General features: G+C 42.3%; 2 protein-coding genes across 4 annotated transcripts in view; both read left to right on the top strand.

Annotated features, from left to right (window-relative positions):
- The window catches only part of LOC132837100 (histone H4), a 1,051,674-nt gene that overhangs the window by 50,109 nt on the left and 986,265 nt on the right, over nt 1-15,300 (top strand). The window lies entirely within an intron of this gene.
- On the top strand, nt 4,559-14,643 carry LOC132837086 (histone H2B 7-like). Of its 3 annotated transcripts, none has more exons than XM_060856762.1 (3): nt 4,559-4,671; nt 5,466-5,520; nt 13,731-14,643. In XM_060856762.1, the coding sequence occupies exon 3, from the start codon at nt 14,149-14,151 to the stop codon at nt 14,527-14,529; it is 381 nt and encodes a 126-aa protein (XP_060712745.1). In that variant the 5' UTR covers nt 4,559-4,671; nt 5,466-5,520; nt 13,731-14,148; the 3' UTR covers nt 14,530-14,643. The 3 variants fall into 3 exon arrangements, with proteins under 3 accessions (XP_060712745.1, XP_060712743.1, XP_060712746.1); XM_060856760.1 differs by having other exon boundaries at nt 4,559-4,816; XM_060856763.1 differs by lacking the exons at nt 4,559-4,671; nt 5,466-5,520 and adding an exon at nt 10,943-10,961 and having other exon boundaries at nt 14,177-14,643.

Here is a 15,300-nt window from a genome sequence, read left to right as displayed (position 1 = left end):
TTGATGTTTCGGACAAAAGCCCTTCATCAGGAACCACCACTGCATCCAGTACTACTCTGTGACGTAGATGATTGATGCCCAACCTTCAATCCTACCCACCGTCCCAACATCATTTCCCAAATAATACCGATTTGGTTTTGATTTTCCCTCTCAGTAAACTCCCCAACATTACTACTGTGTTAGTTGTGTGAACATTTGTGAACAGAGAACAACATTATTTTAGAGATTTTTGAGACGTTTTTGTTGCCCATTTTAAACTCCCCTTTTTTATGTTGTAAGTGACATATGGTCCTCTTTACCAACCTATTTCTCTCTTTACACATATATTAGTACTTCAACAGTAGTTTTTTTTTCTTTAATGGCTTCTGCAACATTGCTGTTTTCTTCATTTGCTCTTTGTTAGTCAAATCCCTTTTCCCTGCCAGTGGCTGAATTTAGGTCTGTTTGCAGCCTTCACGTCTTTCACTATATACCTTCCCAAATTTTAGGCCTTTTCTTTGGACCAAAAGCTATCTTGAACAGCTATTTCAAGTTTCACAACATCCTTTCCATAGGAGAGAAACTAAAACTGCACATAATATTCCAAGAATGGCATAAACAATGTTCTGTACACCCACAACGTTTCCTCCTAAGTTGCATACTCAAAGCTCTGACCAGTAACGGAAAAATATCAAATGCCTTCTTTACTATTCGATCTAACTATAACTCGCCTTTCAAGCAACAATGAATCAGCATTCCAACGTCTCTTCATTCAGCACCACTCACAGGACCTTAATATTAAATGTGTAAGTCCTGCCCTGATTTGCCTTTCCAAATTGCTGCACTTCATATTGATCTAAATTGAACTCAATATGCCTCTCCTGGGTCCAGTGCCCATCTGATCAAGACCCTGTTGTATTCTGAGGTAGCCTTCTTTGCAGGCCTCTACAACTCCAATTTTTGTGTAATCTGCAAACTTATTAACAATAGGTGCAACTTCACATCCAAATCATTCATAATAATGTGGAGGTGCTAGTGTTGACCCGAGGTGCGCATAGTTAAAAATGACACAATGCCAGGTTATACTCCAACAGATTTATTTGGAAGTACAAGCATTCAGAGCATCGACACCTGACGGAGGAGCAGCACTCTGAAAGCTTGTACTTCCAAATAAACCTGTTGGACTCTATCTGGTGTTGTCATGTTTTTTAACTAAAATCATTTATATAAATGATGAAAAGCAGTGGACCCAGCAGTGATTCTTGTAGAACATCACTTGTCATAGGCCTCCAGTCTGAAAAGCAAGCCTCCACCACCACCCTCTGTCTTCTACCTTCGAACAAGTTCTGTTTCCAAATGGTGAATTCTCCCTGTATTCCATATGATCTAATCTATCTAATCCATTACACATGGGGAACTTTGTCAAACGCCTGACTGAAGGCCATATAGATCACATCCACCCACCTTGCCCCTATCAGTCCTCTTCCTTACCATTTAAAAAAAAACTCAGTTGAGTTAGTGAAAACACGCAGAAAGCCATGTTGCCTACTCCTAAAATAATCCTGGATTTTAAAAAAGATGTAAATCCTGTCTCTCACAATCCCCTCAACTGTGTGCCTACTGTTGATGTTACACTCACTGTTCAATAGTTCCCTGGCTTTGCCTTACCACCATTCTTAAACAGTGGTACCACGTTGGCCAACCTCCAGACTTTTTTGCACCTCAACTGTGACTATCGATGATATACAGGTGTCTCAGCAGGGGGCCCAACAATCACTTCCCTAGCTTGTTCCAGAGTACACCAGATCAGGTGCTCATGCTTTGTCCACCTTTTATGTTTAAAAAACATCCAGCAGTACCTCCTCTGTATTATGAACATTTTTCAAAATGTCACCATCTATTTCCCACATTCTACATCTTCCATTTCCTTCTCAGTGAGAACTTGCTTAGTATCTCCCACATTTCCTGTTGTTCCACACATAGGCTGTCCTGCTAATCTTTGCTGGGCCCTTTTGTCCTTCATCTATTTATAAAATCTGTTTAAATTCTCCTTAACAATATTTGCCAAAGATACTTTATGTCCCTTTTTTGCCCTCTTGATTTCCATCTTAAGTTTTTCCCTATTGCTGTATTTAACCTCTGTATTTAACTTCCTTCTCATTCGGACCAAAACCTCAACGTCTTTTCTCATCCAGTATTTCCTACACTTACCAGTCATGCCTTTCACTCTAACAGGAACATACTGTCTCTGGATCCTCGTTTTCACATTTTTGAAGGCTTCCCATTTTCCAGCCATCCCTTTGCCCGTGAGCATCTGCCCTCAGTCCACTTTTGAAGGTTCTTGCATAATACTCTCAAAATTGGTCTTGCTCCAAATTAGAAATTTAACTTTGAGATCTGGTTTATCCTTTTCAATAACAGTTTTAAATTATGGCCACTGGCCCCAAAATGCTCCCCCACTGACTCATCATTATATCCCAAGTATAGGTCAAGTTTTGCACCTTGGCTAGAAGGTACATTCACATACTGAGTCAGAAAATTTTCTTAAGGATTTCCTCTCTGTTGAAACCATTAACAAAATGGCAGTCCCAATCTATGTTTGGAATGTTAAAATCCCTCATCATAACCACACCAGTATTCCTGCAGATCTAAGATCTCCTTACAAATTTGTTTCTCATGTCCTGAGGACTATTGGGGCGTCTACAGTCCAATCCCAATAAGGTGATCAAACCCTTTCTTATTTCTCAGTTCCACTCAAATAATTCCCAGGAAAATCCTCCCTAAGTATATCTGTAATCTTATCTCTTACCAAACACGTCACTCCCCATTTCCTCTCGCTGCCCGCCTCCCCCCATCCTTTGATTCCTGGAACATTAAGCTGCAGTTGTGTCCATCCCCAAACCATTTCTCTGTAATTGCTATGATATTCCAAGACCATTTTCCTAACCATGTCCTGAGATTATCGTTCTTCCCGGTTAGGCCTCTTTTATTGAAATAAACGCAGTTTAATTTATGAATCCTACCTCAATCTCTGCATTGTTCCTGCCTGCCCTGACTGTTTGACTTGTCAACTATACCAGCCTCAGATCGATCTCTTTCCTCATTATCTCCCGCCCCCACCCTTACTAGTGTAATCCCTCCCCAGCAGCTCCAGGAAATGTCCCTGCCAGTATATTAGACCCCTTCCAATTCAGCTGCAATCTATCCTTTTTATACAAGTCGCGTCTTCCCCAGAAGAGATTCGAATGATCCAAAAATGTGAACCCTTCTCCCCTGCACCAGCTCCTGACTTGGGTATTACCTTACTCTATCATCCTACTCCTACCCTCACTCGCGCGGAGCAGCGGAAGTAATCTAGATATTACTACTGGAGAGAACCTCCTTTCTAAACTCTTGCCTCTCTTACTTATTCGGAATCTAATCCTATCCCCTTACTATGTAGTTAGTTCCAATGTATACTCCCGCTGGTCCTTCTCCGTTTTTTGAATATCGTGCACTCTCTCCAAGATATGCTTGATCTTGGCACCAGGGAGGCAACGCACTATTCTAATTTCACGCTATCGACCTGATAGAGGTCTGTCTGTGCCGCTGACAAAGAGATTCGAGTTTTGTAATTTGAAAAAGGAGAACCTTCCAAATCGCGACTACATCCATCTAAAACGAATTAAGGCAGCTGATGTAGGGGAACACCGCCTTGATATCGGACAAGCTCCCGCCCAAGGCACTCACCATGCTGACTTGGAAATAAAACCGCTTTCTTTCACGGTCACCGGATCATGACCCTGGAATTCCCTCTTCATGGCATTGTGGGCAGTACATGGACAACGGCTGTTCCAGAAGGTGGCTCAACACCGCCTTCTCAAAGGGATGGAGAATAAATGCTAGGCTCAGCCAGCGGCATCCACGTTCCAGGAGTGAATGTGGCATACAATACATCACAAGGTTTCTGTCTGCAGCATACCTGACACGAAAATCTGTCATCCACGACAAACTAAATCGAGTCCCAGAGGTGTTGTTGCACACTTAGTCTGACTTTTGCGCGGGCCTCCTGACCCAGAAATAAGCACTGACACTGTGATTCAAGACTCTCTCCATCAATTATTTTCTGCCTTTATAAGAATGTTCCACTTATTCCATCTCTCTGGATGTTACTTTGGGCAAAGAGTTAATATTTGTGGATGAGGGGCAGCAGGATTAAATACCACAGTTAACATTCGATCAGACGTGATTTCATCGAATGGGGGAAGTACCGGGGATGGGCCGAGTGGCCGCCAGTTTCTCCACCCCCTGATCAGATTGTGAGAGAGCCGGAGGGAGGAGTTATTAACATCACCCGGGAATGAGCTCCATTGGAGCTTCATAAAGGGCAATGTCCCAGCTTGAAACCTTCTCTGCCCTTTCCCCCACAGCTCCAATTCCTTTGGTCAGACTGGGAGAAAAGGGAATTGGGGATATGACCAATTGATGTTTGTTTCTGGGAAGCATTAGGAAAAGCAGCGCGTGCGCGATGATTGTTCCTGAGCAGAGGAGCGCATGCGTGAGGCCCGCCCCCAGCGCTGCCACTGAGGGCCTTTGATTCCGAATGAAGGGCTTTTGCCCTAAACGTCGATTTCGCTGCACTTTGGATGCTGCCTCAACTGCTGTGCTCTTCCATCACCACCACTGATCCAGAAACTGAGGAGCATTTACTCAGTGAGTGCAAGAGGTTTGTTTGAAACAGACCGTAATGGAGAGATCAGCGCCCAGGGAAGCGAGGGAACAGCAGGCTCCTTCCAGCAGCACATCGGGATGGGAGCCTGGAACACAGAGGGGGCTCCCAGACCGGGATTGATTCGGAGTGAGTTCAGGGAGAACCGGGGGCTGTTTGTAAGGGGCCGAGCGGAGCAGGAACTGGTCCCGGAACTTGGAGTGAGCGGGCTGGGGGGAAGAGAGAGGCCTTTCTCGGGCTGTGTGTGGGCCTGCTGAGGGAGGCAGAGCGGGAAGAAGCTGCTATGGAATATTCTTGTGGTTTTTAATCCCCTAAACACTGATGGGAATTAATTGTCTGGCTTCTGTTTCACGCTGTTTGTTGCGAATAGACATTGAAATGAAGGAGAGTAGAAATAAATGTGATAATCCTGTGAAGCATAAATATAGCAGGCACCGGATAAATGTCTCCAAGTATGTGAAGTCGTGCCCAGTATTTGTTTTTCAACACTTAATGTATTGGGAGCTGGACATTGAACTGTGGAATCATTACGTTTGGGGAGCTGTGCATATGTTGGTTAGTTTATTTTTATCTAAGTAAAATGTTTTAGAATTTGGGAAACAGAAAATGACTGGAAGGAGCTCAGGACTCGAGTGGAACCAGGATCTGCACTGTTCACCTTGCCTTGTTCAAAAACAAAATTATAATGATCATGGCCTGAATATTGCATCGATCATTTCATGTCTTCCTACTCGGCTGCTAGTGATGTACAGGAACTCTCTCTTTTGTCTTTCTCCAGGCAAATATTTGATGGACCAATCCAAGTGTGACCAGCTGTTTCTCACACCCAGCAGGTATGTTACCACTGTCAGAGAGGAGAATGTCCTTTCCACAGTCAGAGTGGATTGAGTCAGACACACATTGAGCTCCATTTCCAGAAGTACACATTCAATCCAAGAGTTAAACACAACTGATGATATATAAATCTATATTATGTTGCCCCCCTTCTCAGTGCATACCTCCTCAGTGACAGTAAATTCCATTATTCAAAGCCAATTATCATTCATAAGATTATAAGCAGTTTAGACTGTATGCTTATAATAAATATACATTTAATGATTTGCATTAAATCCATACATAGATTTGGTATTTTTAACTTACATCAATATGGACAAATTGATCATGCTGTTACATTGTTATAACAAATATATAATATATATGAAGTAGATATTGAGTTCAGATGTAGAAGCAAAGTTGGACATTTAGGAGTACCTGAGCAGAACAAAATTATTCTTTTGATAAATAGTTGTCCTGTACAAAGACAATAATCAAACAATGTAAATTTCAAAAGGACCTCTTGGTCAAGCCTGATCTACAGAGGATGCTTCTAGAGAGGATGCTTAGTGCTCATTCACACACATACTTACACATCTGTGTCTGTCTCTGACTCTGTCTCTCTCATTCTCACTCAGCCTGGTGTTGATGAAAACACACTTTATGCATGCTCCCGTTCTGTTTGAGAGCCTGAGTAATGCAGAAGTGTTTCCATATTTTTTTAATGTATGAAACACTGATTGATAAGAGATTAAACTCACCTTATAAAGTGTATCAAGACATGACATGTAGAACTGCAATCACATAGAGACATACAGACAATGTTGGTGTTATATAGACCAGTACCACTCTTCAAAGTGATACAGATTGGCGGCACAACATAAACCTCACTCTCACTCAGCCAGTTAATGGTAAAAGGGAAAAAAAAGTACAATTTAGGCCTACAATTACTTCCAGATATGGACAGTCATAAATTGACTGACCAAATAATTAATCGCTTCAGAAGATGTTAGTATTAGATGTTGCAATATTGCAGTGCCCAGCAGCAACTGCCAAAGTCTACTGCACACACAAAATATAAAAAGAAAACTGAGATTGAATACAGTAAAATTCAGATTCTTGGCAAAGATAAGTATTAAACAAACATTAATCCCTCAATCACACAGGTTTATCAAATAGTGAATGGGTTCATTCTACAGCCTGCTGAAAAACAACTGAACATAGAAAGAGAATGGCATCATATACTCGACTTGTCACTGTTATACACAGAGCAAAAGTGGCACCCGAGGTATTCAAAGGCCGATAACCGCAGAACTAATTTCAAATTGGCATTTACACCGAGACACTGGCAGTGAGTGAAAGACAATTAGAATCCCAACAATTAGTGAAAACTTTAATGGAGAACAGAATAAGAATAGAATGTCCCAGTGCAGACACCACAGGCTGAATGGCTGTACCAATTCTGTGATTGAGTCATAAGTCACAAAATGCATAAGAGATTAAGGCCCAATCTCAACACCCTGAACACTATTATCGCAGATTGAATCACAGTCACAGAATTTTTTAAAATTCATTCATGGGATGGGGGCATCACTGACTCGGCCAGCATTTATTGCCCATCCCTAACTACCCATGCAGCCACATTGATGTGGGTCTGGAGTCACATGCAGGCCAGACAAGGGAAGGATGACCGTTTCCTTCATTCAAGGACATTACTGAACCAGATGAGTTTTGTTGGCAACCAACAATAGATTCATGGACATCAGGAATGATGAAGGGATTTTGCCCGAAACGTCGATTTTACTGGTCCTTGGATGCTGCCTGAACTGCTGTGCTCTTCCAGCACCACTAATCTAGAACCCCTATATTCTGTGTTCAGACCAATAAAAAACAGCATACTAAATGCCTTCTGCATTATCCTATCGACCAGCGATTCTACTTTCAAGGAACTATGAACCTGCACTCCATGGTCATTTTGTTCAGCTATACTCCCCAGGAGCTTACCATTAAGTGTATAACTCCTACCTTGATTTGCCTTTCCAAAATGAAGCACCTCAAATTTATCTGAATGAAACTTCATCTGCCAGTGGCCCATCTGATCATGATCCTGTTGTACCCTGAGGGAACCTTCTTTGCTGTCCACTACTATGCCAATTTTCATGCTATCTGCAAACCTTTTATGTTCACATTCAAATCATTCATATTAGTGATGAAAAGCAGTGAACCCAGCCCTGATCCTTGTGCTCATGACTGACCACAGGTAACCCTCCACCACCACCCTCTGTCTTCCACGTTCAAGTCAATTCTGTATCCAAATTGCTAGTTCTCCCCAATTTTCATGTGATCTGACCTTGCTAACCAGTATACAATGTGGAAACTTGTTAAACATCTTACTGAAGTCCACATAGATCACGTCCACCACTTTATTCTCATTAATCATTGAGTCAAAGAGACATACAGCACGGAAATAAAACCTTCAGTCCAACTTGTCCATGCTGACCAGCTATTTCAACCCAATCTAGTCCACCTGCCAGCATCCAGTTCATAGAGCACCAAACACTTCCTATTCATATATGAATTCAGATGCTTTTTAAAATTTGCAATTGTACTCGCCCCCACCACTTCCTCTGGCATTTCATTCCATGCATTTACTACCCTCTGCATGAAAGCCTTGCCACTTAGGTCTCTTATATCATTTCCATCTCACCCTAAACCTGTGCCCTCTTGTTCTGGACTCCCCCATCCCAGGGAACATAATTTGTCCTATTTCTCCTATCCATGCCCCTCATGGTTTTATAAACCTCTATAAGGGCACTCGTCAGCCTCCGATGCTCCAGGGAAAACTGCCCCAGCCTTTTCAACTTCTCCTTCTAGCTCAAATCCTGGCAACACCCTTGTAAATCTTTTCTGAACAGCATCCTTCTGATCGGAAGGAGACCTGAACTGTAAGCAATATTCCAAAAGTGGCTGAACCAATGTCCTGTAGAGCTGCAAAATGTACTCAATACTCTGACCAATAAAGGAAAGCATACAAAACGCCTTCTTCACTATCCTATCTACCTGCAACTCCACTTTCAAGGAACTATGCACCTGCACTCCAGGGTCTCTTTGTTCAGCAACATTCCCTAGGACCTTACCATTAAATCCTGCTAAGATCTGTTTTCCCAAAATGCAGCACTTTGCATTTATCTGAATTAAACTCCATCTGCTACTTCTCACCCCATTGGCCCATCTGATCAAGATTCCATTGTAATCTGAGGTAACCTTCTTTGCTGTCCACTACACTTCCAAGTTTGGTGTCACCTGCAAACTTACTAACTGTACCTCCTATGCTCACATCCAAATCATTTATATAAACAACGAAAAGTAGTGGATACAGCACCGATCCTTATAGCACTTCACTGGTCATGGGCCTCCAGTCTGAAAAACAACCCTCCACTACCATCCTCTGTCTTCTACCTTTTGAGCCAGTTCTGTATCCAAAAGGCGAGTTCTCCCTGTATTCAGTGAGATCTAACCTTGCTAACCAGTCTCCCATGGGGAAATCCTCTTTGTTACCTCTTTGGAAAACTTAATTGAGTTTGTGAGTCATGATTTCCCACACACAAAGCCATGTTCACTGTCCCAAATCAGTCCTTGCCTTTCAACATACGTATAAATCCTGTCTCCCTCACGATTCCCTCCAACATCTTGCTCAACACCAATGGCAGGCTTACCAGCCTAAAGTTACCTGGCTTTTCCTTTCCACCTTTCGTAAATAGTCGCACCACGTTCGCCAACCTCTAGTCTTCCGACGCCTCATCTGTGACCAACCTGATGAAAATATCCCGGCAAGGGACACAGCAATCACTTTGGCAACTTCCCAGAGTTCTAGGATATGCCTGATCAGGTCCTGGGGATTTATCCAACTTTATGCATTTCAAGACATCCAGTATTTCTTCCTCTGTAATATGGACATCTTTCAAGATGTCACCATCTATTTCCCCACATTCTATATCTTCCATGTCTTTCTCCACAGTAAACAGTGATGCAAAATACTATTTTAGTATCTCCCCCATCTTCCGTGGCTACACACAAAGGCCGCCTTGCTGATCTTTGAGGAGTCCTAGTTACCCTTTTGTCCTTAATGTATTCATAAAATCCCTTGGCATTTTCCTTAACTCTGCCAAAGTTATCTCATGTCCCCTTTTTGCCCTCCTGATTTCCCTCTTAATAATACTCCTACTGCCTTTTTCTCTTCTAAGGAATCACTTGATCTCTGCTGTCTATGCTTGATATATGTTTTCTCCTTTCTCTGGACCAAAACCTCATTACCTCTGTCATCCAGCATTCTCTACACTTTCCGTTCACCTTAACAGGAACAGACTGTCTCTGGACTCTTTGTTATCTCATTTTTAAAGGTTTCCCATTTTCCAGCCATCCCTTTACCTGCGAGCATCTGCTGCCAATCAAAGTTTGATTAGATTACTTACAGTGTGGAAACAGGCCCTTCGGCCCAACAAGTCCACACCGACCCGCTGAAGCGCAACCCACCCATACCCCTACATATACCCCTTACCTAACACTAGGGGCAATTTAGCATGGCCAATTCACCTGACCCGCACATCTTTGTGACTGTGGGAGGAAACCGGAGCACCCGGAGGAAACCCCAAGCAGACACGGGGAGAACGTGCAAACTCCACACAGTCAGTTGAACCCGGGTCTACAGGCGCTGTGAGGCAGTAGTGCTAACCACTGTGCCACCGTGCCGCCCCTTATTAGTGTTTGGGCAGGACAGTGTTAACCCTTTAATGTATAGTTGTCATATATAGTCACATGACAATTAAATAATGTGAATGCCAAATACCCATTCTCTGCCAAAGCCTGACAAATAAAACTGCAGATGCTAGAGGCTGCAAACAAAAGGAGAAAGTGTTGAAAGAAAACTCAGCATGTCTGGCAGTTTGTGTGGAGAAAAAGCAGAGTTAATGTTTTGGGGCCAGTAACTTATTTAGAACTGAGTTTCTCCAGGAATTTCTGTTTTTATTCCTGACAATAGAGAATAATTATTGCAGGCACAGACACAACAACTGACTAATTGAGAATTAGTTCAAAATACAAACATCATAACTGCAGAGCAGGATTAACAGTTATGGAGTTCCATATACACAGGCAACAGAAAATCAAAAAGAATATCACTCTCCCATGAAGTCATTGTGGTCTGCAGCAGTCAGAAACATCCAGCTAACAATTCTACTCTCATTCTGACAGCATTCCATTTCCATCAATGTATCATGGTGGCAGAGGAACTGCCATCCCCACCTTTAGCACAACATCATTCTCCATTTCTCCAACTTGCAGGAACAGATTTTTTTTTAATGACTCTTATCTTCATCAAAAAGGCTTCTTGCGCCATTATTGCAAATTAGCTTTCCTCCCCGGTCAAGGGTTATGCTTCAACAAATGCCTAACAGAAGTCCATGTAAACCGCACTACTCTCATCAGGATGTTTCATTGCCAGGACTGGGGGTTTTGAGTTAGGGGGGGAAGAGGCTGAACAGGCTGTTGCTTTGTTCCCTGGACTGTCGGAGAATGAGGTGTGACCTTTGTACAGGTTGAGAAAATCATGAGGGGCATGATAGGATCAATAGCCCTGGTCATTTTCCGAATGTGGATGAGTGCAAAAATAGAGGGCACAGGTTTGAATTGTGGAAAAAAGATTTTAAAAGGGCCTGTGGGTTACTCTATCACAGAGGGTGGTGCTTGTATGGAATTGTACAAGAGGAAGTGGAGGTGGTGGGTACAATTACAACCTTTTATAGGCACCTGGATATATACAAGAATAGGAACAGATTCGATGGATATTTGCCAAATGCTGGTAAGTGGGACTAGCCATGATGTGGAGGTGCCAGTGTTGGACTGGGGTGGACAAAGTTAAGAAACACAAAACTCCAATATGTCGTACATCAGATTAATTTGGAAGCACTAGCTTTCAGTGCACTGCTCCTTCATCATTCTGAAAGCTAGTGCTTCCACATAAACCTGTTGTACTATAACCTGGTGTTGAGATTTTGAATTTAAATGGGACAGGGTCAAATTAGGATCTCTGGTCAGCTTGGACCAAAGGATCTGTTTCTGTGCTGTATAACTGTGTGAAGGCCACACTTTGATATCACTACTCCCAGTTAGACTTTGCACTATCGGAGGTGCAAAGGTCCATTGCTTTTACCATTGCTCTGAAGAACAGCACAGATCTGTTCTGTGACATTGTGCTGTGGTTTCACTTGTCTGTGAATCCTACAGATACAGTCAAAGAAAATAAGCTCTTTCCCATTCATTTCAGGAAACATGAACTGAAAACTCTCTCCTTTGCTAACTGGCTGTCCATTTAACAGTAAACATTCAAACTGCTCAGTAGCACAATGCAGGAAGATTGAAGCAGGATCAATCGAGTGTGAGCATCCTTCCTGTATCATAACAACTGTTTCTTTCAAAAATCATTTTTATACATAAAATCAGTGCATGTACACAACAGCCCAAGTAGTCAACATTAAATTTTAGTTTCCAAATTTATCACTAGACAACATGGCTCTAATCTGTTGACAGTCCATGAACCGTAAAAGTGAATGGAAGAAACATGATGAGTTCTGCATTCAGAGAAGAACAAATATTTGTAGACTGCACCAGTTATTGTCCTTACTTACGTAATGAAGGACTTAAAGGAAACTGATGGTTTCTGGGCGCAACAAAGAGGGAGAGGGTGCCATACACAGTGGGTACAGAATAATTTGCAAAACGCAGAAATACTGTCAGGTTAATAGGTCTGTAGGCAAAAATAGAAAAATCAAGCCTATTAGGATCACATGGTTGGGAGAGCGACCATTTCATTAAATTAAACAGGAAAGGTGAGAGTGAAGTATGTCAGTCCCAGTGTGTAAGAGAACTTCCTATAGAATTTTAATGCATAGTATAACGTTGATCAAAAAGTAAACTCTACATGTCTATTTGGAAATACTGAACCTATTGAATGCTAACAATGTATTCCACTTAAATAGAGAAAGAAGAAAATAAGTATTCAGGCTAATTATTCGTCCAATTATCTCATATGGTTTAAACTTACTGTCTGACTCTATGACTGTATGTAATTCATGTATCAATTCCATTTGTCCAAACTGAAGGAATTAGCTAGCATACCAAGTACCAGATTGAAACAAATGATGCATTTTAATTTGTTTCCACAAAGTGAAAATAGAACACATCTCATACAAAATGACTGAATGAATACTTTGTTTTCAAGTGATCCAAAGGGAAATTAAATATTAATATGAAAAGGTACAAATTTAGACAGATCCCCGAAGATTATTGGATACAGAATACAAAAGCCCTCATAAAGTGGTCTTGTTATATAGATGTGAACAATAAGTTCAAAATGCACATTCAGAATATAACTTACAATCATAACCTGTACCATAGAATAAAAGTTGCGGAAATTATCCAAACTGCTTTACGCTGTCAGAGACTGAACATGATATTTTAAAAGTCTTACTTTCAATTACAGTACATAGAATTTCTCCGGTGCAGATAGAGGTCATTTGGCCCATCCCCCTACTACAACTCACCAAAGTGGATCCCAGCCAGATGTAGACCCCACCCTATCCCCATAACTCCACGGTTACTGTAGTTAACCCACTGACACTGCACATCCTTGAATACTAGTGGACAATATACCATAGCTAATCCAGCTAACCTAAACATGTTTGGACCATGCAAAGAAACTGGAGCACCCCGAGGAAACCCATGCAGACATGGGCAAAACATGCAAACTGCACACAGGTAATGAACCAAGGCTGGAATTGAATCTGCATCCCTGGCACCACTGTGCCACCCTGGTGATGGCAATAGATAAAATCTTATTCATGTTGAGCAACAGAGATTTGAAGTAAAAAGAGCTCCTGCAGTTTCTGCAAGTGTCATGTTAAACAGAGACAAATATATAACTACACTCACTCATTCACAGAACACAAACTGACAGGTACAGATACTTTCAGGTACAGATACACTCATCACAAACTTTTTGTTTTCATTTCTCTTCAACTCCGTGCAATTGAGAACGAGTTACATCATCCCCAAGGGTAGAAAACACTCACGGTCAGGTTCCAATTGATTGTGTAACTTGATAACAAATGTAATCACAATTTCAAATGGATTGAAGTTTTTTTTCACAAAGTGACAAGTTCTGCGTTAATTCCAGCCCATTCAGAGGACCAGAAACAGACATGCGGGGCTAGAAACACACCCTTCCCCCCACTTCATCACAACAACGAGCAAAAGGAAACCGAGCCAATACCACCGTCACTTTCTGTGTCACAGACACAAAACACATCTCCCTCAGTCAGACTGACAGGAACAGAAATACGGAATCGACGTTTCGGGCAAAAGCCCTACATCCATCCGCTTCACGTTTCATTGCAGATTCTGACTGATCCACATTGCATACCACACAAACCAATCAGAGAGACTGCGATTTTGTTAAATATGTCAGTGGAAATTACCCAATCGGGAATCAGGATTTACCCCATCCCTCATTAGCATTGCTGACGCCGTCAGTCTATAAAGAGGGAACTCCGAGCCCACTTTCCCTTATTCTGTTTCTGAAAGTGAGCGGCGTTATGGCTGATGAGAAGAAAGCACAGCAAGCCTCCAAGAAGGGCGCGAAGAAAATCATCAAGAAGGCGCCAGCAAAGGGTAGCAGGAAGAGGAAAAGAACCAGGAGAGAAAGTTACTCCATCTACATCTACAAAGTGATGAAGCAGGTTCACCCCGACACCGGCATCTCCTCCAAGGCCATGAGCATCATGAACTCGTTCGTCAACGATATTTTCGAGCGGATCGCGGGGGAGGCTTCCCGCCTGGCCCATTACAACAAGCGCAGCACCATCAGCTCCCGGGAGATCCAGACCGCCGTGCGGCTGCTGCTGCCCGGGGAGCTGGCCAAGCACGCCGTGTCGGAGGGCACAAAGGCGGTGACCAAGTACACCAGCTCCAAGTGAAGGACCGCACTGTACTGAAACGAACATAAGTCCACAACCCAAAGGCTCTTGTAAGAGCCACCCACAACTCCCGCGAGACAGCTGAACTATTTATTTATTTTTTCTCTTATAGAAAACATGAAGTATCCTCTTTTTTTTAATTCCACCCCCCCCCCCCACTACCGCCTAACTGCGGTATGAACCATTTTTTAAAGAACTGTTTGTTTTAGTTTGAATGGGATTCTTGATAAGGTATTTTAGCTTACTGCATCCGCTTTTATAATTGCTTTACAATTTGGTGAGAGAGGGTATGGAGATGTAAATACCTCACAAACAGTTCCTTTCCCTGTCAGTAGAAAGACAGCACATTAAGCACCGGTGGGTCATTTTTATAAGTGCGTTGCAAATTGACGATTTGACGACTTCATAAACTCTAGAGAGAGAGAGAGCAGATTGATGGAGTCATTTTTCACCTTTAACTGTTCAAGTTGCGAACGGCCTTGGTGGAATGATAACACAATTTTAACCCTGGCAAACCAAACGGAAGGGCCCACAGCTTACAGTCCCATGACTTGATGTATTTTACCCTTTTTTAAAAGCATAGACAATGCGCGGATTTAATCCGATTTTTCAGAATACAAAAAGCAAAGCACTTTCTGCTGTCGGTGAGAGGCTTTCAAATTGAACCGAGAGAACACCAAAACAGCTGCCGGACTTAAATGTGAAATCTGGAGATTTTTGCTGAATCTGATCGAGACCGATAAGGGAGGACAATTTCTAAAAATCGTCTAA

The sequence above is a fragment of the Hemiscyllium ocellatum genome, chromosome 49, assembly GCF_020745735.1.
Source record: "Hemiscyllium ocellatum isolate sHemOce1 chromosome 49, sHemOce1.pat.X.cur, whole genome shotgun sequence".
NCBI lineage: Eukaryota > Metazoa > Chordata > Chondrichthyes > Orectolobiformes > Hemiscylliidae > Hemiscyllium > Hemiscyllium ocellatum.
Note: the sequence above shows the minus strand (reverse complement) of the source record. Positions and strands in the feature narration are given on the sequence as shown.

Excerpts from the sequence above, each read along its gene's own strand:
- LOC132837086 (XM_060856762.1), top strand. The coding sequence starts at position 14,149 with ATGGCTGATGAGAAGAAAGCACAGCAAGCCTCCAAGAAGGGCGCGAAG.